Below are 24,027 nucleotides of genomic sequence, written 5' to 3'. Positions count from 1 at the left end.
TGGTTTGTTTAATATAGGGAATTGAAGTATATTTTAGCAATTCCATTTACTTTTGATACTTAAGTATTTTAAACCAAATACTTTTAGACTTTTACTCAAGTAGTAGTTACTAGGTGACTTTCACTTTTACTTGAGTAATTTTCTATTAAGGTATCCTTACTTTTACTCAAGTATGACAATTGGGTACTCTGTCCACCACTGATACATTTTAAGTTACAGTAGTTCCTTTCTATAAAAAAATATGACATCACAAAATAACAACCAAAAGACATTAGTGTTCTTTTAGGTCATGTCTGCCCATTCCCCATGTTGTATGTTAGAAATATTGTTCCAGTATTTCCTGTAGAACGTGTTAGCGTTTCGGTTGGAAATGTCTATGTAGACAAACATTGGAGAGGGATGTTCTCTCCTTGATTTACTATTCCCCCCCCCCCACCAGCTCCCTTCTCTCCCCTCTGTGTGTGTGAGAGGGGGTCCGGCTGAAGTTATTTATTGCAAAGCTTATCTGACCTATTTGGAGTCAGGACATCTGTTTTCACCCAACCTACAGAAAAGGTAGCAGCAACCTAAGTAATGTTTGGCATTTCTGCTCGCTTTCCTTTCTGTTCATTGTCTATTACATTTCACTAAGGTCAATAAAGTACGTTAATAAAGAAAATGTATTACTCACGCCAGTCTTGTGTTAGAGGTGCCTAAATGGATTTTCTCCGCGTTGTCATTGATATAGCATGGTGGCGGTGACACTTAACCTATAGGGCATGGTGTTGAATTTTGAATTTATTCAGCGTGTGTCGTCCTGATGGAAATGCAAACGCTGCTATTCCTTTTATAGAAATCAGCCGTTGGCTTGAGATCCTATTTGACTGGGTGTCAGAACCTGTATGGGGAAACCAATTGACAGACAGGTTCATGAATACAGTTTTGTTCTCTTCTCCTTCTTTCTATCTCTTTCAAACTTTCTTTCTCTCTCCACACACACGCTATCTACATCTCTCACTCTTCTACCTGTTTTCCTTGTCCCTACCCGTTCTCCCCTCCCCCCTCTCCAGACGTTGTCCTACATGCTCCAGACCCTGCTGACAGGACCGTACAACGCGCTGCCCAACAACCTGTCCTCCCCCCAGGTCCACCTGGTCATGCACCAGCTCAGCCAGTGTTACACACAGCTGGCCTGGCAGCAGAACAACGTCGAAAGGTAGACCGAACACACCGCTACAGACCAAAACAAATTGACTAGAAAAACGTATTCTATTGGTTTATTTACATTTTTGTCATTTAGCAAACGCTCTTTTCCAAAGCGACTTACAGTAGTGAGTGCATACTTGTTCGTACTGGTCCTCCATGGGAATCAAACCCACAACTCTGGCGCTGCAAGCGCCATGCTCTACCAACTGAGCCACACGGGACCCATTTGACACAGATGTACAACAAACATTGCACCATATTTTAGCAATATACTGCAGCTAATTCTCATCTGAATTCCCCAGAAACGTTACTAATATGTTAATGTCACTGGCTGAATGTACTGCATGAGGGAAATTATCAGCGTCTGTTTTCCAGACCTCAATTCAGTTTATGAACATTTTATTTATTGCAGCTTTGGGTTGTTAGGTTCACACGCATGTCATGTCTACGTTAATGTATAGTTCTAAATGCATAGTCAATTAACCGTGATTGGCTATCTGCAGTATATGTGAACATGACATCAGGCTTAAACTTGGGATTACATGAATGTGATTTAGGTTTTAACACTAACTTGCCTGTATCCCGTTTGTCCCCAGACTGAAACTGGTGCTGAGCGACCTGCTCCGTCAACAACAACAACAGCAGCAGCAGCCGTCCTCGTCGTCAGGTCAGCAGAACCAGGGCTCCACGTCCCGGGACTCCGGCAGTGCCTGTCCCCCCCTCTCCCCCACCAGCCTCTTTCTCCCCTTCACCTCCTCCATGCCCCCCTCTGTCAACCAGGCCCTCAACCTGCCTCCCGGCCTGGCCGGATTCTCGCCCTTCTCCTCCGGTACGCCTTCCAACACCCCTTCAAACTTCCATCCTTCCATCCAATGTTTTTAGATCCTTCCTCGATGTTATGAAGTATCTGTTTTTGTATGAGTGACAGTTTTCTCAAAGGAATGTAAAATCCAAGAATGTACACAGACTATAACGAACATACACACCCCCCCCTGTCAGAACAGCCTCAATTTGTCAGGGCATGGTGTCGTAAGCGTTCCACAGGGATGCTGGCACATGTTGACTGCAATGCTTCCCACAGTTGTCAAGTTGGCTGGATGTCCTTTTGGGTGGTGGACCATTTTTGATACACACTGGAAACTGTTGAGCGTGTGAACCCCAGCAGCGTTGCAGTTCTTGACACAAACCGGTGTGCTTGGTACCTACTACCATACCCTGTTCAAAGGCACTTAAATTCTTTCCCATTCACCCTCTGAATGGCACAAAAAATACATGTCTCAAGGTTTAACCTGTCTCATAGCTTTCACCTGATCAGTCTGTCATGGAAAGAGCAGGTGTTCTAAATGTTTTGTATAGTTAGTGTTCAAATGTTTCTTTCAGGGACTGGGTGTGCAAAAATGTATCAATTGCTTTTGTAATAATGTTGTAGAAGGCAGTCTTCTACAAATACCTGTCACCTTGACCCAGTTCAATTCAGAGGTTAGCTTTAGAAATTGAGAAGCTCTGGCACAGAGGGCATACTGGAATACTAGGAGAAATTCCTGATTTGATACACTTGTAACGAAGTTGTTTCCAGATCACAATTTACGCAGGTTGATGTTTATTGTCATCAGTCTTGTCCAGGAGGCAGAACTGAGCTATTTTATTTTTAAATGTATTTTTTTCCCACTTAAATAAGCCAGCCAAAATGGTCTATATTGTAAAAATTCTCTAAGAGCTTTTTGTTCTTAATTTAAGGTTAAGGTGAGGCATTAGGGATAGCAGTTGGGGCTAGGTTTAAAATGAGATTTTATGACTTTGGTCACTAGCTGGCACAGCCGCACTCTGTAGATCTGCCTCCAGAACCAGATTCATAATGGAAAAACCGCTAACCTGCACAATATACCTCAATATGTGTGCTCACTTCGTTTCTTTCTCTCCTCCACAGGGTTTAACTTCAACCCCCTGTTCCCTTCTGCTATGGGTGAGTTCCTTCAGAGTGCTGGTAGCCAAGCCAGCCCAGACAACCAGCAGCAGCAGCAGCAGCTGGATCCCAACACCTCAGTCAAGACAGAGTACTTGAGCTTCCCCCCGCCCCTACAATGCTCCCCACTCAACACTATAGACAAAAGGTGTGTGTTAGTGATTGATTGGAGAAAAGAATCATATCATGATATTGTATCGATTATTACTGACGTTTGACTCCAAGTATCGATTTGTAAAATCGATGTAGGCAGCGTTAGCTAGCGCTAGTCGGCTGTACCTGTGCCAAAACTCCAGTATTTATTCATCCTATAGCATGTTCTCCGTCTTTTTGTTAAATAGTGAGCCAACATGCTTTCAGTACTTCTATTTCCCTGACTGATCAAAACTATTTTTCTCTTGCCCCTTTGCAGCAGACGTATAGTGAGCAATATGTTTGGAACATCAAATCGCAATACATATAGAATCGCAATGCATATCGTATTGGCACCTAAGTATCGTGATGTCCCTTGCAATTCCCCGGCCTGTGTGTGTGTGCGTGCAAAGAATGAAAGGCATACTTCATTTCTACTTAGTTCTCTCTTACTCACACATTTTTTCCTTCGTTAGTCCAAACATCTTTCTGTCTGTATCCATCCCACCAGGCCCCAGAGGCAGAATGAAGGAACCGGCAGTCGTGGCCATGAATCTGGCTGGCTCAACGTCTCCCAGCCTCCAGCTCCTATCACTGAATCCCCCTCCCCTCTACTCCATAGAGGGGCTAACAACACCCGGCCCCAGGCCTTCGACCAGGCCTTCCAGGAGAGCTCCAGCAGCATGCCGGACCCGGCTGACCCCACCATCATCACCAAGGCCTTCAGGGCAGGGCGTAAGGCCTCTGCCCAGGCAAGCCTGGCCTCCCGCGACAAGACGCCCAACTCCAAGAGGAGGACCCGGCTGTCCAAGGGACACCACAAGAACACTGGTACGGGGACATGGGATACTGTGTAGGGACCTTTAATGATTTATATTGAGTGCTTTTTCTCGAAAACTTGACATTTCCTTCCTCTCCGGCAGCTCAGTTAGGAAGGCCGGGAGCTAACTCGCTCCAACCATCACCACTGTGTAGCACCTGCCTGTTGATATATTTACAAGATCATAAGACTAGAGATTTGAAGACCTCTCAATATCTCGGAGACACAAATGAAACAGTATTGCTCAAGGCGACTTGGTCAACACTGTCTATTATAAAGATGAATGCACAAATAGGGTATTATTTTAAACATACGATGTGTGTAAATGTTTATTTTTGCATATCTCATACTTTCTCCCCTCTATTTGTTTTGTGTGTTTCTCTTTCCTTGCTTGTGTATCTCCAGGAGTGGAGAGTGACAGCGTGTCCAGCACGGCCGACTTTGTCCAGAAGAGGGTGCCGCAGCCCCATCGCCAGCGGGACCAGAACCAGAGCCTGCTKGACAAACTGACCCAGGAGAAACTGGACACCAAGACGGGCAACAAGCCCAACGACCTCTCCTCCGGTACAAAAACTTGACCCGATCACACTACACCTTGTCCACTCACATCTTCAGTTATTCATTATTATTGTTATTTGAGTTTATGTCCTCACCTTTTTGTAACGTAACCACGTTTTACTTTTTTGTTTATTTATTTTTTGTTTATTTATGTCATTACTTTTTGTTGATTTTCCTCACAGCCTATGCTTGGAGAACACCTTTCCTYTCTAACAGAATTGCATGCACTGAAGTGCCAGGTAAACTCACCCCTAGCACACAGCTAAGCACCAGCTAACACTGATTGTCACTGATTTGAAGTTTGGGGTGTTTTTTTCACAACTTTTGTGTAATATCGGTCATCCAAGCACCTCATGCATGTAATAGTTCAACTTTTAACGGACTCAAACTAGATTCCAACCTTAGTGTAACCTTCGAGTCTCTCGCTTGATCTAATGGACTAATGGCTAACAATTGAAAGGGAAAGGGGGATACCTAGTCCGTTGTCCAACTGAATGTATTCAACTGAAATGTGTCTTCCGCATTTAACCCAACCCCTCTGAATCAGAGTAATATGCTTGGCATTCTAATTGGCTTAAAAAAAAACGTTTTTTTAAATGCAATTGCTTTTTCTTTTACATTTAGGAATTTGTTAGAATGTGTTGCATTGTACAGTATCATTGCCTTCGATACATTACTCTTAGAGAACTACTAGGTGCGCAGGCTTTTCCTCCAACTCTACTCTAACACGTCTGATTCAGCCAATCAAGGTCCTGATGAAGGTATGTTTCAGCAGAGCTGGAGCCAAAGACTACACCGCCACCTGTGCAATACTGGATGGATATATCTCCCCAATAGACTGCCACATATGACTGCTTCTTATACTTGCGACAACATCTTCTTGAGTGTCTGTCTTGCGTTTTAACACCTCCAGATGCCAGCAGTGACTTCTCCCTGTTCGAGGCCCTGAGGGAGACCATCTACTCGGAGGTGGCCACGCTCATCTCCCAGAACGAGTCGCGGCCCCACTTCCTCATCGAGCTCTTCCACGAGCTGCAGCTGCTCAACACCGACTACCTGCGCCAGAGGGCACTCTACTCCCTACAGGTGAACACGTCCGAATGAGGATCTAGTGCTGATTCTGGACCAGCACTCCTACTCTGAGACTGTAAATAGTATTTCATACAATCTATGGGTGAACCTCCTAGGAATGGATACAAGCCACAAGGAGCTGCTGATAAAGACCTGAGGGGTTGAAATGTTGTCAAATTATTGTTTATTTTTATTTTCTCATAATGTACAGCTCCTTGTAACCTTCTTCCTTGCTGTTGGATTTTCATGTTTAACCATGTCTCTCTGCTGTTGACCGCCAGGACATAGTGACCAGGCACCTAACGGAGAAGAGTGCGGCCGAGGACCAGGCCTCCTCCCTGGGTCCCGTGGCCTGGGCGGCCGGCTCCCAGTCAGAGCTCACCCCAAGCGAGAGCCTGGCCACCAGCGACGGGGTGAGACAGACGGATATACGCACACAGGCATATACACACACACACACACCTGCCGCCTCATTAAATCACGTGGCTGTCATATCTCCCACTCCCTCCTTTCTTTTTTCAAACTTTCCCCAGCTCTTTTCTCTAGCTCGCTCTCTCCCATAGCTCATTCCCGACACCTCTCGCTCTCTCCAGCCATCCATTTAAAACACTCTGCCCGTCCATTTCTCTCTCTCTCATTACCTCTACCTCTCTCTATACCTCTACCTCCTTTGTTCTCCACCCCCCACTCTCGTCTTTGATATTCAGTGTTCCAGTTGTCAGAAAGGCTGTGCCTTGCGGCCCATCCGTCAGTCTGGGCGAAGCGTTGCGGTTGCTGCCTGCCGGACAGATTAGATGTGTGGCTGTGCAGGTCTTTGTTCTAGCCCAGGTCCCCGGAGGTTTCGCTCAATTAGAACCATCCCTTTTGTAAATCACTCCTTTGTTCCCCAGTGATGGATGAGATGCCCGATTTCCACATGTTTGGAGAAAAGGATACAAGGGCAGATGCGCTGCCCATTGTTTTTAGTCTTTTGCATCCCTCGCTAATTTCACGAGATGGAATAGACACAAAATCGGTCAAGGGAGTTTAGCAGAGCGGTCTCTGCAATGAATCAAAGTTTTTTTGTTGTTCTCCCCCCTCTCTTCCTCATTTGGACAATGAAGGATGAATGGGTTCTCGTTTAGGATTCTTTTTTTTCTTCTTAATTGTGTTTGTTAGCCCCCATGGGTGAGTGGTGTGTGACTGAATTCCCTTTTTACCTCTCTCTCAGGATGTGTCGGAGAAGAACATCCGGGTCATCAAGCATCATGTCCCGAGTAAGAGGCTGAACGACGCAGAATCGGTAGACAACGAGAGCACCCTGTCCACCACCTCCAACCTGGAGCCGTTTGCTAACGACGACTTAGGTATAAAATAGAATAAAAAATTACATGCTCTAATATACAGCACATTAGGTTAAATAACTTCAGGTTGTGGCCAGTTGAGTTTATTATCCCGCATTGCTCTTATAATACCCTTCTCTTGTGTTCTCTCGCTCTCTCCCTCCTCTCTCCTGCCACTTGCAATGCTGTGCTGCCAGGTAACACAGTGATCCACTTAGACAAGGCTCTAGCCAGGATGAGGGAGTACGAGCGCATGAAGCTCAAGGCTGAGTTTAGCCCCAACACCACCGCTGCTACCGCCTCTGAGGCCTCTGCTAACTCTTCTGCTAGCGCTGCTCAGCTGCTGGAAGGTACACATCTCTCTCTCTCTCTCGACTTCTCTCTGTTCTACATCTCTCTATCTCTGGTAGAAATGCGTAACGCTTGCTCTCCAAAGCCATGTGCTTCGTCCCACTCTCCGGTGTTGCGGTCGGTGGCACTCCCACACACGTGTTTCCAAGTGCAAAGCACTTTGGCTGTCTGCGATCTCATGTAGAGTCCTTGATGTGTGCAGTGGCGCCCTCACGCACTTAGTAAAGAAAAAGGGGATGTGGCAATGGTGTGCTGAGCTGTTTTGATTTCTCTTGGTGCCAGCTTACAAAACACACACCTCAGATGGGAGATAATAATAAGTCTGTGTGTGTGTGTGTAAAGGTGCGGGAGTCTGGTCAGGTGATGTCCACTGTCCCCAGATCGACACCCAGCAGCTGGACAGACAGATTAAGGCCATAATGACCGAAGTCATCCCCTTCCTCAAGGTAGGAACCCAGGACCCGCCTCAATACTCTATAGTGGTCTCCTGTCCTTCATTTATACTAGGGGTGGTCAATCCTCATCCTGGAAAGCTACTGGTCTGGATGTGCCCAAGCCTAGCTCAGATAATCCCTACCATTGTGTAGCAGAGTTGTCATAATGCTTCAGCGAATGTACATTATCCCAGGGGTGTTGGCAGACACAATGTAAGTAACTTAATTTGTGTCCCTCTAATTGCCATGAATGCAAATCATGTACCTATGGACCAGTTATACTGTTAGCACTGAGACGGTGTGCCCTAGTAGGAAGTCCACTGTGTGCAGCTCACCCTGCACTATCAGCTCAAATGTAAATAACATGAGCATGTCTACTTATGCTAAGCTTCCCATTTAAAGCAATGAAAACAATCAAGCATCCCAGAAAAGTGCTAAAAATAGCCCACATTAACATATGTAGCCTAAGAAACAATATTCTATCTCTGAAACACACGTTGATAACACCTTTGATACAGTGGTAGCAATACATGGTTATAACATCTACAGAAAATACAGAAATGCCAATGGTGGAGGTGTGGCTGTTTTTATATTCAGAACCACATACCTGTAAAGCTTAGAGGATCTCATGTTAAATACTGTTGAAGTAATATGGCTACATGTATGTGATCTCAACAGAGGTATACTTTGTGGGTGATTTTAAATATTGACTGGCTTTCATCAAGCTGCCCACTGAAGAAAAAGTTTCAAACTAACCAGTGCCTGCAACCTGGTTCAGGTTATCAGTCAACCTACCCGGGTAGTTGCAAACAGCACAGGAATGAAATCATCAACATGTATTGATCACATCTTCACTAATGCTGCAGAAATGTACCTTAAAGCAGTATCCAAATCCATAGGATGTAGTGATCACAATATAATAGCCGTATCTAGGAAAATAAAAAGTTCCAAAGACTGGGCCTAATAGTGTGAGGTCAAACAATATGTTTTGTATTGATTCCTATGTTGATGTAAAGAATATTTGTGGTGTGTAATGAGGAGCAACCAGACGCTGCGCTTGGCACATTTATGAAATTGCTTATTCCAGTTACGAAAAAGCATGCACCCATTTTTAAGAAAATAACAAAAAATTGTTAAATCCCCTTGGATTGATGAGGAATTAGAAAACGGTATGGTTGAGGGATGAGGCAAAAGGAATGGCAAGTCTGGGTGCACAACCGATTGACAAACGTACTGAAAATTGAGAAATCATGTGACTAAACTGAGTACAAAGAGGAAACTATAATATGAAACAAAGATGAATGATAGTAAAAAGCTTTGGTGTGCATCTTAAATGAAATGTTGGGCAAAAATGCAATCTCTGCTCCATTCATTGAATCAGATGGCTCATTCTTCACAAAACCCACTGATATTGCCAATGACTGACTTTTTCATTGGCAAGATTAGCTAACTTAGGCATGACGTGCCAGCAACAAATGCTGACACTACACATCCAAGTATAACTGATTTAAATTTGGAAAGACGAGCATTGTAATTCCATAAAGCGAGTGTGGAAGAAGTGAAAAAATTATTGTTGTCTATCAACAATGACAAGCAACCAGGGTCTGACAACTTGGAAAATGACTGAGGATAATAGCAGACAATATTGCCACATCTTTATATATATATATATATATATTTTTTTTTTTACCTTTATTTAACCAGGTAGGCCAGTTGAGAACAAGTTCTCATTTACAACTGAAACCTGGCCAAGATAAAGCAAAGCAGTGTGACAAAAACAACACCACGGAGTTACACGTGGGATAAACAAACGTACAGTCAATAACACAATAGAAAAAGCTATGTACCGTGTGTGCAAATGTAGAAGTTTCGGGAGGTAAGGCAATAAATAGGCCATAGAGGCGAAATAATTCAAATTTAGCATTAACACTGGAGTGATAGATGTGCAGATGATGATGTGCAAGTAGAGATACTGGGGTGCAAAAGAGCAAGAGGATAAATAACAATATGGGGATGAGGTAGTTGGGTGTGCTATTTACAGATTGGCTGTGTACAGGTACAGTGATTGGTAAGCTGCACTGACAGCTGATGCTTAAAGTTAGAGAGGGAGATATAAGTCTCCAGCTTCAGTGATTTTTGCAATTCGTTCCAGTCATTGGCAGCAGAGAACTGGAAGGAAAGGCGGCCAAATGAGGTGTTGGCTTTGGGGATGACCAGTGAAATATACCTGCTGGAGTGCGTGCTACGGGTGGGTGTTGCTATGGTGACCATTGAGCTGAGATAAGGTGGAGCTTTACCTAGCAAAGACTTATAGATGACCTGGATCTAGTGGGTTTGGCGGCGAATATGAAGTGAGGGCCACCCAACGAGAGCATACAAGTCACAGTGGTGGGTAGTATATGGAGCTTTGGTGACAAAACGGATGGCACTGTGAGACTGCATCCAATTTGCTGAGTAGAGGGTTTGGGGGCTATTTTGTAAATGACATCGCCAAAGTGAAGGATCGGTAGGATAGTCAGTTTTACGAGAGTATGTTTGGCAGCGTGAGTGAAGGAGGCTTTGTTGCGAAATAGGAAGCCGATTTCTAGATTTAATTTTGGATTGGAAATGCTTAATGTGAGTCTGGAAGGAGAGTTCAGTCTAACCAGACACCTAGGTATCTGAAGTTGTCCACGTCTACTGTTGTGTGGTCATGTGCCACAAAGAGGGACCTCAGAAATGTACAATTGGCTCAGAACAGGTCAGCACGGCTGGCCCTTAAATGTACACGGAGAGATAACATTAATAATATGCATGTACATCTCTCATTACTTCGTAAGAAGTGTTGACATGCTGAATGCACAGAGGTGTGTGTTTTTAAACAACTAGCACACAGCTCGGACACCCATGCATACCTCGCAAGACAAGCCACCAGATGTTTCTTCACAATCCCCAAGTCAAGAACAGACTATGGGAGGCACACAGTACTATAGAGCCATGACTACATGGAACTCTAATCCACATCAGGTAACTGATGCAAGCAGTGGAATCGGATAAAAAATATTTTTAAAAACACCTTGTGGAACAGCTGGGACTGAAGAGACACTCAGGAACAGACACTCATACGCACACACACGCTAGCACACCCACTCTACACACACGTACGTTATAATATTGTTGTATGGTGGTATTAGACATTTTGTATTGTAGTGGTGTAATAATGTTATATGATGTACTGTTTTATGTGTGATGTAAGTGCCATAAATGTGTTTGGACCCCAGGAAGAGTTGACAGCAGCTAATGGGGATCCCTAATAAATACAAATGTGCAGACTCATGCTACATTTGGAGTGCGATAACTTAAGAATATTGTGACTGTTTGACTTGAGCAATTTTTCACTATTGGCAATGGAAAAGCCCTTGTTTTTGCTTTGACAAACAATTTGGCAAACTAGCATGATTTTGAATCTAGAAACAGTCAGGTACCCAGGCTAGCAATATACTATGTTAAAGGCAAAGAACTGAAAGAGGTTGTTTTTGTTCTTGTGGTCTGTCAGGAGCACATGGACGAGGTGTGTTCCAACCAGCTGCTGACGTCGGTGCGGCGCATGGTGCTCACCCTCACCCAGCAGAACGACGAGAGCAAGGAGTTTGTCCGCTTCTTCCACCGACAGCTGGGAGGCATACTGCAGGTATGATATAGCAAATTTAGAGGTTTCCCCCACTGCGACTCAAACCTCAGATTTAGTCCGGTAACTGTTTATTTTGGTATAAGAGCTGAAAACATCCACTCGAACAAGTTAACAAAGTGCAGACTAATATAAGAATTTATATTCAGAAATATTGGTTCAGCCATTTTAAGATTGGTATCAGCAAATATTTTTTATAACTAAGCCAAGGTAGACCACAGCCTGTTTCCATGGGAACAAATTAGCTATAGTGGGCAGAACAAGCAAGGAGGGGGCAAGAGCCAAGCACGAGCTAGTGAGATCCTATTGGTTCAGCCATTTTTTAAAATAAGTATCAGTGTGCAGCTTTCTTAGACAGATTTTCTCAACACCTATTCTATCTAGTGCTGTTTTTAGCTTATCGTTATTGTCCAAATAGAGTCCTAAGTTTCTCTCCCTCCCCTCAGGACTCTCTGAGTAAGTTTGCAGGACGTACTCTAAAGGACTGTGGCGAGGACCTGCTTGTGGAGATCTCTGAGATCCTGTTTAACGAGCTGGCCTTCTTCAGACTCATGCAAGACCTGGACAGCAACAGCAGTAGTACTGCTACTATAGCTAACTCCCAGGCCAGGCACAAGACCCACAAGAGACCTGATAATAACCAAGTCAAGCAGGAACACAGGAATGAGGTAGGTGGAGGGGATAGGGGTGTGGGTGAGTTTTCATATTGGATTTGTGTGTCATTCAATCTAATACGAAATGAGCGAATACATTTCAAGACAAGTGAACATTTGACTACTTTCAGGAGAACAAGTCTCCGGAGGTCGAGAAGTCCTTTTCCCCAGCATATCTCGATGAAGACAAAGTGAGGAAATCAACATTCAACATCTGATTTTCTTGTGTGGTTTCAAGCCAGATCTGTCTCTTTAGACTACACATAGTGTAATCCAGGGGTGTCAAACTCAGAAAATGTGTTATTTCTTTGCCGTCGACGCTCCCGAACTGTCTAGCTTTCTTTTCAGTGATTATTAGCAAGCTGGACAATGTATAAATGTAGGTCCATTATAATTTCTACAATTTCAATTTGGTTTAGTCATTTTAAAGTGTGTGTGTACTCAGCAAAAAAAGAAACTTCCTCTCACTGTCAACTGCGTTTATTTTCAGTAAACTTAACATGTGTAAATTTTTGTATGAACATAAGATTCAACAACTGAGACATAAACTGAACAAGTTCCACAGACGTGATTAACAGAAATTGAATAATGTGTCCCTGAACAAAGGGGGGGGGTCAAAAGTAACAGTATATGGTGTGGCCACCAGCTGCATTAAGTAATGCAATGCATCTCCTCATGGACTGCACCAGATTTGCCAGTTCTTGCTGGGAGATGTTACCCCACTCTTCCACCAAGGCACCTGCAAGTTCCCGGACATTTCTGGGGTGGAATGGCCCTAGCCCTCACCCTCCGATCCAACAGGTCCCAGACGTGCTCAATGGGATTGAGATCCGGGCTCTTCGCTGGCCATGGCAGAACATTGACATTCCTGTCTTGCAGGAAATCACACACAGAATGAGCAGTATGGCTGGTTGCATTGTCATGCTGGAGGGTCATGTCAGGATAATCCTGCAGGAAGGCTACCACATGAGGGAGGAGGATGTCTTCCCTTTAACGCACAGCGTTGAGATTGCCTCCAATGACAACAAGCTCAGTCCGATGATGCTGTGACACACCGCCCCAAACCATGACAGACCCTCCACCTCCAAATCGATCCCACTCCAGAGTACAGGCCTCAGTGTAATGCTCATTCCTTCGACGATAAACGCGAATCCAACCATCACCCCTAGTGAGACAAAACCGCGACAGCGAAGAGCACTTTTTGCCAGTCCCGTCTGGTCTAGCGATGGTGGGTTTTTGCCCATAGGCGACGTTGTTGCCGGGGATGTCTGAGGACCTGCCTTACAACAGGCCTACAAGCCCTCAGTCCAGCCTCTCTCAGCCTATTGCGGACAGTCTGAGCACTGATGGAGGGATTGTGCGTTCCTGGTGTAACTCGGGCAGTTGTTGCCATCCTGTACCTGGCCCACAGGTGTGATGTTCAGATGTACCGATCCTGTGCAGGTGTTACACATGGTCTGCCACTGCGAGGACAATCAGCCAGCTGTTCGTCCTGTCTCCCTGTAGCGCTGTCTTAGGCATCTCGCAGTACAGATATTGCAATTTATTGCCCTCGCCACATCTGCAGTACTCAGGCATGCTGCAAGGAGGCATAAGGCACGTTCGCGCAGATGAGCAGGGACCCTGGGCATCTTTCTTTTGTGTTTTTCAGAGTCAGTAGAAAGGCCTCTTTAGTGTCCTAAGTTTTCATTTCTGTGACCTTAATTGCCTACCGTCTGTAAGCTGTTAGTTTCTTAACGACCGACCGTTCCACAGGTGCATGTTCATTAATTGTTTATGGTTCATTGAACAAGCATGGGAAACAGTGTTTAAACCCTTTACAATGAAGTTATTTGGATTTTTACGAATTATCTTTGAAAGACATGGTCCTGAAAAAAAAACATTTATTTTTTGCTGAGTTTATAGATATACATATTTAAAAAAAAAATATATATAAAAAAAAAATATATATATATATATATATATAATCTTTGACACCCCTGGTGTAGTCTAAAGGTTGGGATTAAGGCGTGTAAATGTCTTAACTTTTTACATCTCACACTGTGTGCCAGGATGAAGACGAGACGGAGCAGAAAGAGACCGAGAGGGAGCAGCACGGAGGAGAGGGGAAGGACAGCAGGAGCAGCGAGACCTCTGAGATGGAGGAGGAAGAGGGGGCTAGAGAGGGACTGCTTCACTCGATTAGTGAGTGAACACTACAATGCGAGAAGCCTCAATTCGCCTTAAAGCTACTCTGTAAAAGGAGTTAGTTCAACCACGGAAAACCTTGCTAGTGACCGTAGCTACTAGAGGAAGCTTGTGATCGAGTGTTCTGCAGGTTCACAATGGAGGATTTGTTGTGAATCTTTATGGTCACGTCATTACAACTGTCGCCAACCTGTTTCCAACAAAGTAAACTCCTACTAGGATTATGACGAGTGCCACACCCATGACTAGTTCTCCTAGTGCTAACCCTTCATTGTTTGTGTTCTTTGCCAGGTCTGTCTAAGGCGGAGACCCAGGCCCTGACTAACTACGGCAGTGGGGAGGATGAGAACGAGGTAGAGATGGAGGAGTTTGAAGCTGAGCCCCAGGACGTCCAGACCTCCCTGCAGGCTAGCAATGATGGCGGAGAGCAACGGGTTAGGACACACACACACACTCAGTACACACACTTCCGTTAGACTGTCTGGTTACCATCTTCTCCTGTATTTCAGGTAGCAGCAAATGAAGCCCCATCAAATGGAAACCGAGAGACGAAGTCTGACCAAGAAAGCTCTGGGAGTAACGATGGTAAGAACGCTCACTGTTGTTTTTTCTGTCTCTTTAGCTTTTAGTCAGCCACAATACTACCCGTTTTTCTTTTCATCTACTTTTTGCTGTGTACATAGTCCACATTTTGGTAAATGGTTGTCAGATGTTTTCATTTAGTAATGTTTGATCTGATGGATGCCTGGTTTTCAGCCCCTCTGATTCTCAATTAACCCCCCCCCCCCCAATCCTGTCTCTCCCTCCCTCCTTTTTCCTTACCTTCTCTTCTCTATCCTAAACCTTTCTGCTTGCCTTATCGCCCCCACCCCCAGTCAAGAGCAGTAAGTCCGAGTCCATCGAGGTGGTGGACTCCCCAGAGGAAGAGCGTGAGGGTGTGGAGCACGGGAGGCCGGAGGGGGAGAACCAGGGAGGTGCAGCCTCAGACACCAATAGCAACCAGGAGGGCTCCCACTCACAGGGCTCAAACAGCAGCAGCAGCCCTGACACCGAGTCACCGGTCATGCTCAACATAGATGTAACACCACTACATAGACCTATGATCCTTTTTAAACTACAAAAATCTTTAATAGTTGATTTTATTTAAGTCTGTAATTTTTATATATATATGTATATATATATGTATGTATATATATATATATATGTGTATATATGTGTGTGTGTGTGTATATATATGTATATATATATATATATATATATATATATGTGTGTGTGTGTGTGTGTGTGTGTGTGTATATATGTGTACATGTGTATTTTTTGTGTATTCCAATGTCTTTATTACTTCTCCAAACCCTTCATAATGTATATGCTTTCATTTAATTCATGCAGGAGGTGGGATCAGGAAACATGAGCCAAAAGTCAGACGAGGAAGACTTTGTGAAAGTGGAGGACTTACCCATGCAGCTGAGTGTCATATGTGAGGTGGGACTAGCCAGAATGACTCCATTTCCCCTGTTATCAATACGTCCACTTCCTTTTTTCCCCTCTTCTTACAAACTGTCTGATCATTGGTCTTGTGAAATCGAATAATGTTCTGTGTGTGTGTGATGAACAGGAGGCGCTCCAGAAGAGGGTAGTTGAGGAACAGCAGAATAATAATCTGTCTGCTGAGATCCTCAATGGGAACACTGACACTAGTGGACTAGTGGGCAATGGACACGCACTCAAAGAACCAGGTAGGTACATACAGTATCTAGTGAAATGATTCACTGTTCTGGCACAGTTTATTTCAAAATTGTTTCATGAAACTGGTAGAGCGCAACTTCACAGAATGTCCAGGGAAATAAATATATGTTGCAGAACCGATATTAGTCTGCCATGTAGACATGTAAATGTTGGCTATGTACTATTTATACTATTGTATCCATCTGTGTTTGCGATATCTCTAGGAAGACAATGATTCGTCTACTTTTTCTCATCTTTCTTACAGAAATGATAGGTGCACAAAGTGCATAAAAAGACCGTCTTGTACAAACATTGTCGAATGACCACTACAGAATCATCCTAAAGATGTTCAGACTCCTATTGGTACTTAATGATTGGATGGTAGCAAGGGGTGGCGAGACAATGTCATGACGTGCCAGTGACTAAGCTTCGCTCGAAACCATTTGACCAACTACAACGGTTAAAAACAACTACAACTGTAATGTAATCAACACTGTTTTGTTTATTTCTACTCCTGAGGCTGTATCTATTAAGCACATCAGAGTAGGAGTGCTGAAGATCTAAGATCAGTTTGGTATTTTTGATCATCATACATACTGATTGTATGGACAAGTTGGACCTGATCCTAGATCAGTACCCATGCTCTGAGACACTTGATACATACAGCCCCTGATTACTGAATGTGTTTTTTGATTTAGGGTGGGGTCTCTCTCTCACTGCTGCTGTGTTACGTATACAATTTCGTTTGAATCCTCTAGTCTAGCAAACTTGTTGAAAATCGCCTTAGTTCTGTTTGCGCATATGGGATCAGTTTGGAATCGGTTTGTCATTTTGAATAATTTTATTTGTTCATCTTCTTGGCCTTGTCTTATTCTCTCTTGCTAGCGCCCATGCTATTCAAGCATCTGACCTTTTGAACTCTTAACTACAACACTAATGAACTACAAGTACGACTTCAAACTAGATTCAGGCTGCTGGTGAGTCATTGCCTCACCTTTGGCTGTAAAGACTACATTGACACCTAACATCTTTTCCCTTATGTCATAGGGCTGTCGTCGCCTTTTACTGCACTCTTAATGTTACCTTTTCCCTTCCAAATCTTAGTTTGACCTTTTTTGTAGGCATGTTGACATTTTTCTTTTTGTTTTCTCGGCAGTTTCCCATGTAATTAAAGATAACTACTGTATGTAGTTTTAAAGAATAAAATGATGGAACTTTTCAAAGCGGTTGCTTGTCTTTGGGTTTAACAAGTGTAGTTTACTGGAAGGCTGTAGACATAAGACCTAAAATCAGATTACTTGAATGCAAACTATGAACTCATTGATCGATGCTTTCATGAGCCCAGTTTATACCTGGTGCTGACATGTGTCCTGGGCACTTTCTCAATTGTGTAAAAATCTGTCCTCTACTCTGTGACCTGTAAATAGATTTGGTAAATAGAGGCGTTTCCTCACCAATCATTCCCTATGAAAGGCTCTATCGTTTAATATAAATTACAGGCTAATACATGTTAATTTGGAATGAAGCGTGAATGGCTAAATATTGAGGTGCCATTTAACCCTTTACACTTGTGGGAATTGGCCTATTGAAATGTTTTTCACAAAGGCATATGCATGAACATAGAAGTAATTGAAAGGGAACCGTGTGTAAATTATTAGACCAAAGGGGAGTACACAAGTTCAACTGAATCCACATTTTACACATGAGCTTTGTGTACATTTTGATAATAATAAAAAAACACTCCAGATACATCCAGTAACAAGACTATTATTGGGAAGGTGCAACAAGACATGTCTGAATTGCCTTGTGAAAGCATAAAATTTTAATTTTGCTGCGCATAGAAAGGAGTCATGAGTGCAGCAGCCCCCAAAAATTCAAATGGGCTCATTTTTTGCAGAAAAACCAAGGGTATGATGACATTACATCTTAACTGTACATCAAACAGTGATCATAAACATTTGGCACTGTATAGACATGAGTTTTAGTATTTGTAAATGTAAAGTGCACATTTGGACTCCCAGGTGTTTGGGTTGCTTGTATGACATCAGTAGTATTTATTATAATCCCCTGTCATGTTTCAAAATATATCGAGTCCTCTTAATTTACAGCATTTCTCACTCAGACAGAGTTGCCCAATTACTGGGAAGGCAACTTGTTGCGTAATGCTCAAGTTCAGAGAATGTGATCTCTGACATGTATAGCATGTTACTGTACAGCTCACTGTTCCAATTTGGGTGCTTAACAGTGCCCAAATCTGCCATTTTCAACCCATGTATTAGTGTTAAGCAATGTTGAGGCAATATTTCGATTGGAGCCTTTAGTTACAGCGCAGACTTGAAATATGTATAACAGGTTTCTCCAGTTGTTTCTGAATCAGTTAAGCCCATCTCCCCACCACCGTTCTGTTAGAAACCCATCTGGAGGCTTCACCAGGGCATACAGGGGTTGGGGCAGTCACGGATGTAGGATTCCAATTTGCCCTTGTTCACGTCCATCAACGTGGTGTATGTGGTCAACTGCAATGACAAGTCAATGTCACTCGGGTGGTCTTTTGAAAAATGCTAACAGGACTTACGTATTAGACCAGATTTATTGAATCGATAGAAATGCCTTGAATGGTTCATAATGATAAAACAGTAAATAAGGGCTCACCTTGTTCAAGACTGGTTTTGTCGACAGCACGTCGTACACGGTCTTCAGTGAGATGTTCTGAGGAGAAAGGATAGGGGAAAAGAATCTTACCACTTTGTTAAGCACAAAGATACCGTGTCTGAATTTGTACAGGAAATTGAAACAAACATCCAGAAATATGAAATTAAGGAGCAGAGCCAAATTATAGTTAACTTTTTATTCAGCCATGGAATGGTTGGTGTCTGCCAAACTACATCTATGGTTGTAGTACTCACTGCCTGCATGGTCTGGTTCATACACTTCATGGCTGGAGTCCTGCGGTTGTCCAAGAACAGAGGCTCCTTCCAGTGATCGTAGTTGGTTTCCAGAACGTACCAGCGGCCCAGCTTCAGCTCAATCCTTCACAACAGGAGTACAGTGTTTAGGAATGTGATGCTTCCTGATTTAAATCAGGAATATCTAGGCCTCCTGCGTTGCGCAGTGCTAGAAGTGTCACTACAGATCCGGGTTCGACGCCGGCCGCGACCAGGAAACCTATGAGGCGGTGCACAATTAGCCTAGCGTTGTCCAGATTTGGCCAGCTGGGATGTCCTTGTCCCATCACGCTCTAGTGACTCCTTGTGGTGGACCGGGCATATGCACACTGACTTTGGTCACCAGCTTTACGGCGTTTCCTCCGACACATTTGTGCGGCTGGCTTAAGTGAGCAGTGTGTCAAGAAGCAGTGCGGCTTGGCAGGGTCGTGTTTCGGAGGACGCATGGCTCTCGACCGTCGCCTCTCCCGAGTCCGTACGGGAGTTGCATTGATGGGACAAGACTAACTACCAATTGGACGTCACGAAATGGGTAAAAAAAAAATCTACTTTACATGTATCCTTATGTAATAGAAATGTACCTATTGTCTAGACATTTCAGATTTCCCTGTTTTTGTAGTCTGGATCACATCCCTGAATGTTAAACAATATGATTTGTATGACCAGTGTGATGCAAGGTGATCTTGTTCCACCCCAGCACCTTTTCAAATCAGGCATGCTAGTGCTGAGCTGGAACAGAAGCCTGCACAGCTAGTATTTCTCCATGACACAAGTTAGAGACCCCTGCTGCACTAGTAGTGTATTTCAGTAGTTGAAATTGGATAGTAATAAGTTTTAGCCACTCACTCCCAGATGTCGAGGCTGAGGACTCTGGAGCGGGTGATGACACAGCCCTGGCCCGTCTGGTTCCCTCCCAGGATGAAGTAGGCCGGGGCCAGCAGCTTGGTCTGGGCCAGAAGTTTCTTTGCCTCCTCGTAGCTGGACACACAGGGTTAAAGAAAGGGTGTGTTTTCACTCGAGACCAAAGAAATGTCAGTTTCATAATGCTGGTCTTGAATGTGCTCAGGTTTTCCTCCATAATACAGCCCTCATTAAAGCAAGAATGTGTATTATTGCGGTCAATAACAAAACATGTCAACTGTAGTTAAATGACATTTGATACTTCCATGAACGTAGAGATACCTGGTAGCATTCTCTAAGACGGAGCGAGTGAGGAAGCTCATCCACATCCCATCTCTATTCCCCAGGATCCATTCCATGATCCCTGAGAGGACAGACACACTTAATATTCCCCCCTCCGCATTCATAACAGGTCTATAAATGTACTGATTTGAGAGTTGGGTAGCTCACCGATGTATCCTCCATCAAGGCTGAAGCGCTCATTCATGGTCAGAGTGAAAGCATGCTTCAAAGAAAATGAGAAATGTGAACATTTTAGTCAAATATTACACTTTCACATCTACCATGATGTTAAAACAGATGTTTGTCATCATTGGCTAAAAAAAGATGCCACTTCAGGGTCATGTTCAAAAGGGATTTATTTTTCCTTTTTGACAATGTTTTTCCCATTTGAAAATGTTGCTTTCTTCCATTTGTGCCTGCTGAATGCAGCCCGGAGCTCACCGCCTTAATGCCAGTCAACATGCCCACGTAGCCGGCGAAGTTAGTGGACTTGAAGACCGTCTTGTTGCCTCTCTGGAAGTCAATGTTGACCACCAGAGGCTTGAGTTTCTCTGTTATCAACCAGGACCTGTTCTTCATGTCCCAACTGGTAGAGAAAGAAACAATAAGGGGGTTTATTTTCAGTAAAGAATTAAAGGTGTAGCAACTGGAAAAAAGTTTACCGAAAACCAGCACACATTTGGTTACCCAAATTACAAATGCACACTTGATATAAATCAGTGACTGACTAGTGATTTGGGTTTGTAATAGCTACAGTGTCCTATTTAACACAATGGAGCACAAAACAATGCATGGTAGGACCCTTGGTAGGACCCTTGGTCACTAAACCGTAGCAGTGACATTCTTACCCCATGAATAGTCCAAAGTCCATATTCCGCCCATGGATAAGGTTACCTATGACAATGCAAGGAGAGAAACCAAAATGCTGTGTGTGCATGAAAATGTCAAGCATCACGTCCTACCATGATGACATGTACATAACTAAAGTATTGATTCAAATGTCATAACATAACATGAGCTACTTACCATTTGAGTCCTCTGCCACTAGAGAAGTGCACACCGTAAAGATCTCATAGAATATGTTGTAGAGGATAACCTCGCCTGGAGTGTAACAAGTGTAATAGAATCAGAATAGAGGGAGGTGAGAAACTAGACACTGAATGATAGTGACGTTGTGGTCAGGGGTTGGGAATAAGCAATTGTGGGTTACTGTATATTACCAAGGGGAACACCCGAGGCAGTCGCGATTCCTTTTATTTCCTCATTGAATGGGTAGGGTAGGGTATTCACTAGCAAAGGCTGCAGAACACACAAGACCATTAGTAATGGATTAGAAAGTTACATTATCAAATTAAATAATAATTGAAATTATTTTATGAGGTGTAATAGTTTTCCAGTGAAATGATCAAACGCTCTCACCAAGTCCTTGTCGACCAAATCTATCAGTTTCCCACTAGGAACAAATGCGTTGGCCAAATCCCTGATAGCCTGGATCATGTTGACCAACTGAAGAAAACCAGACAAATAGTGAATAAGAAAACAGTATGAGTATTGATCCTACAGTAAATACATTTACGTAATTGATACAAACAAGACATGTAATACTCTCACCTCAGCTTTTTTGTCGGTGATGATTAGCTTCCATCTTTCGCTGGGGGGCAAATCCAGGTCTATTGTGTACCAGGTGACAGACCCTTTGAATCTGATCAAAATCGTGACATGAGAAATGTTAGATTGATGCATAGTGACATTGAGGTCACTTTACTATCCCCTGCAAGTGGTATTACACAATATTGTCACGTGAGATTCATTTTAAGGCTACAGTAGTCAAAGTTGCCCCAGTCCAATTACAATTTACAGAGGCAGGTAGCTAATGACTAAATACACCTGGTTATACACAATACAAACACTTGTTAACCTGGCATAAGTGTGCCGTCTCATGTATGAGCCATGATCTGGGACCGGCCGGGTATTACAAAACTTATGCCAGTTGTTTAGATGTTATGGACATTTGACAGCACCTTGGACAACTACCTAACTTAGCTAGCATACTGTGATTAACTAATGGCAAATACTTACGTTGGACCTTTGGGAGGGTACATGCCGGTCTGGCATTCTTCGGTATACTGTTAAGAGGGCAAAATAAACCAAAGCTTTGTTCAGGTGAAAACGCACTTTCTAGCTAGCACTCAGGCTAACTAATATTTGGTAGACAGTTTACGATTACAGAATATTCATTATTTGGATCACTTACCGGTGGCACAAACTGTGCCGATACTGCAGATAAGGACACCAAAAGAAGACAACACAACCTATCCATCTTGTGTCCCATTGTTTGTGTGTAAAGCTTCTTCTGACTCTTGGTCAGCTTCAAAATACGGAAGTGTATTCTTTCCTCGTGATTTGAGAGGGAGCGTACCATTACACTATGGGCGGGCGGCTACAACATATTTTATACTTGCATTTTTCTCAGATTCAGATACATTAGTTTTGTTTATGTCACGTATTACATATACAAATGTAAGTGTATAAATAGGATTCTACTTATGTGGAATGATATGTCCTCCCACCCCTGATACTGGTACATTCCTGATTGTTATACTGAAGTGAAGCACACATGCAATGACTGGCAATTAAATATCAATAGAATGGGATTGTTGTAGTTAAAATTGGGCACAGGTTACTCATAAAACAACTGAAAGCAAATTTAAGGAGCTGTGACAAATGACTTTTTATTCGCTTGTCAGTGCTGTTTAAAATAGTTTGAAAAAGATGAGGAAAAGCTGAGGAGCCTTGTCATATTCATACCTTGAAGCTGTAGGGGAGCGTGGGGTAAATTGAGCCAAACACAAAATTCATAATTTGACCAAATATGTAGAAAGAGGTCATCATTTCATGGGGTCTGTGAAGCAAGTTAGTTAAAAAAAAATKTAACAAGTCAAATTAATGTGTTAGAGGTTTCATGATGCGTTTATCGAAACCAAAGTAAATCATTGTTCTATACATCAGTTGGTGTCTATAAGCTTCAATATGAGGACATAAAATTAGCATTACAGTGCATCCTTGTAGCTGTGTGGGCTAATATAGTCAAAATGTTTGCCTTGGGATAAGTTGAGCCAATGGCAAACTGAGAAAATTAGTTTATTTTCTTCCCAGGTGAAATGGCTGGGATATGAGGCAACAGGGCCTGGCCTATGTTAAAAGTACAAAGTGTTTGTAAGGTGTTAGACCTGTGTTAAAAGATACTTACAATTATTAAGACAAAGCAATTGTGTTGAATTGTGTTTGGGAACTACAGATAGACATGGTTTTAAAAAGGTTGTGGTGATATTTCATTCAGTAGACATTTGCAAGCAGCTTAAAGGATCCAACCCTTTTTAAAATGTTCACCTACAATGACATACCCAAATCTAACTGCCTGTAGCTCAGGACCTGAAGAAAGAATATGCATATTCTTGATACCGTTTGTGGAAATGTGAAATTAATGTAGGAGAATAACACATTTGATCTGCTAAAAGATAATACAAAGAAAATAGCATTTTTTTTTTTTTTTGTACCATCATCTTTGAAAGAGAAAGGCCAAAATCTATTATTCCAGCCCAGGCACAATTTAGATTTTGGCAACTAGATGGCAGCAGTGTATGTGCAAAGTTTTAGACTGATCCAATATAACCATTGCATATCTGTTCAAAATGTTGTATCAAGACTGACCAAAATGTGCCTAATTGGTTTATTAATACATTTAAATTCATAATTGTGCACTCTCCTCAAACAATAGCATGGTATTATTTCACTAATAGCTACTGTAAATTGGACGCGGGGGGGATACCGA

The 24,027-nt window shown here is 43.0% G+C and overlaps 2 protein-coding genes across 12 annotated transcripts in view; one reads left to right on the top strand and one right to left on the bottom strand.

The window, feature by feature from the left end:
* The window catches only part of pcm1 (pericentriolar material 1), a 42,110-nt gene extending 24,302 nt beyond the window's left edge, over window positions 1–17,808 (top strand). For 7 of the 11 annotated variants that reach the window (XM_023979610.2, XM_023979619.2, XM_023979611.2 and 4 more), the window contains exons 20-40: window positions 1,050–1,195; window positions 1,782–2,014; window positions 3,113–3,296; window positions 3,792–4,111; window positions 4,506–4,664; window positions 4,841–4,897; window positions 5,572–5,744; window positions 6,011–6,142; window positions 6,940–7,075; window positions 7,249–7,401; window positions 7,745–7,848; window positions 11,372–11,506; window positions 11,950–12,171; window positions 12,288–12,347; window positions 14,208–14,340; window positions 14,635–14,777; window positions 14,853–14,928; window positions 15,219–15,421; window positions 15,733–15,825; window positions 15,959–16,079; window positions 16,334–17,808. In XM_023979610.2, coding sequence (XP_023835378.1) covers window positions 1,050–1,195; window positions 1,782–2,014; window positions 3,113–3,296; window positions 3,792–4,111; window positions 4,506–4,664; window positions 4,841–4,897; window positions 5,572–5,744; window positions 6,011–6,142; window positions 6,940–7,075; window positions 7,249–7,401; window positions 7,745–7,848; window positions 11,372–11,506; window positions 11,950–12,171; window positions 12,288–12,347; window positions 14,208–14,340; window positions 14,635–14,777; window positions 14,853–14,928; window positions 15,219–15,421; window positions 15,733–15,825; window positions 15,959–16,079; window positions 16,334–16,359 — 3,009 coding nt within the window. In that variant the 3' untranslated portion in view covers window positions 16,360–17,808. The remainder of the gene's footprint in view (window positions 1–1,049; window positions 1,196–1,781; window positions 2,015–3,112; window positions 3,297–3,791; window positions 4,112–4,505; window positions 4,665–4,840; window positions 4,898–5,571; window positions 5,745–6,010; window positions 6,143–6,939; window positions 7,076–7,248; window positions 7,402–7,744; window positions 7,849–11,371; window positions 11,507–11,949; window positions 12,172–12,287; window positions 12,348–14,207; window positions 14,341–14,634; window positions 14,778–14,852; window positions 14,929–15,218; window positions 15,422–15,732; window positions 15,826–15,958; window positions 16,080–16,333) is intronic. The other 4 variants (XM_023979617.2, XM_023979613.2, XM_023979618.2 and 1 more) reach the window with 4 other exon arrangements.
* An 11-nt stretch (window positions 17,809–17,819) lies between these two features.
* Window positions 17,820–22,632, bottom strand: LOC111958369 (acid ceramidase). The gene is made up of 14 exons (XM_023979620.2): window positions 22,450–22,632; window positions 22,275–22,321; window positions 21,807–21,897; window positions 21,615–21,701; window positions 21,416–21,494; window positions 21,222–21,296; window positions 21,044–21,089; window positions 20,637–20,781; window positions 20,364–20,418; window positions 20,196–20,277; window positions 19,860–19,991; window positions 18,975–19,098; window positions 18,721–18,777; window positions 17,820–18,584 (listed from the first exon to the last, which is right to left on the bottom strand). Exons 1-14 carry the CDS (start codon window positions 22,615–22,617, stop codon window positions 18,495–18,497), a joined length of 1,278 nt encoding a protein of 425 aa, XP_023835388.2. The 5' UTR covers window positions 22,618–22,632; the 3' UTR covers window positions 17,820–18,494.
* Window positions 22,633–24,027: the final 1,395 nt, after the last annotated feature.

This window comes from Salvelinus sp. IW2-2015, linkage group LG34 (assembly GCF_002910315.2).
Source record: "Salvelinus sp. IW2-2015 linkage group LG34, ASM291031v2, whole genome shotgun sequence".
In the NCBI taxonomy this organism is placed as follows: domain Eukaryota; kingdom Metazoa; phylum Chordata; class Actinopteri; order Salmoniformes; family Salmonidae; genus Salvelinus; species Salvelinus sp. IW2-2015.
This window is presented reverse-complemented; position numbering and strand designations above follow the sequence as displayed.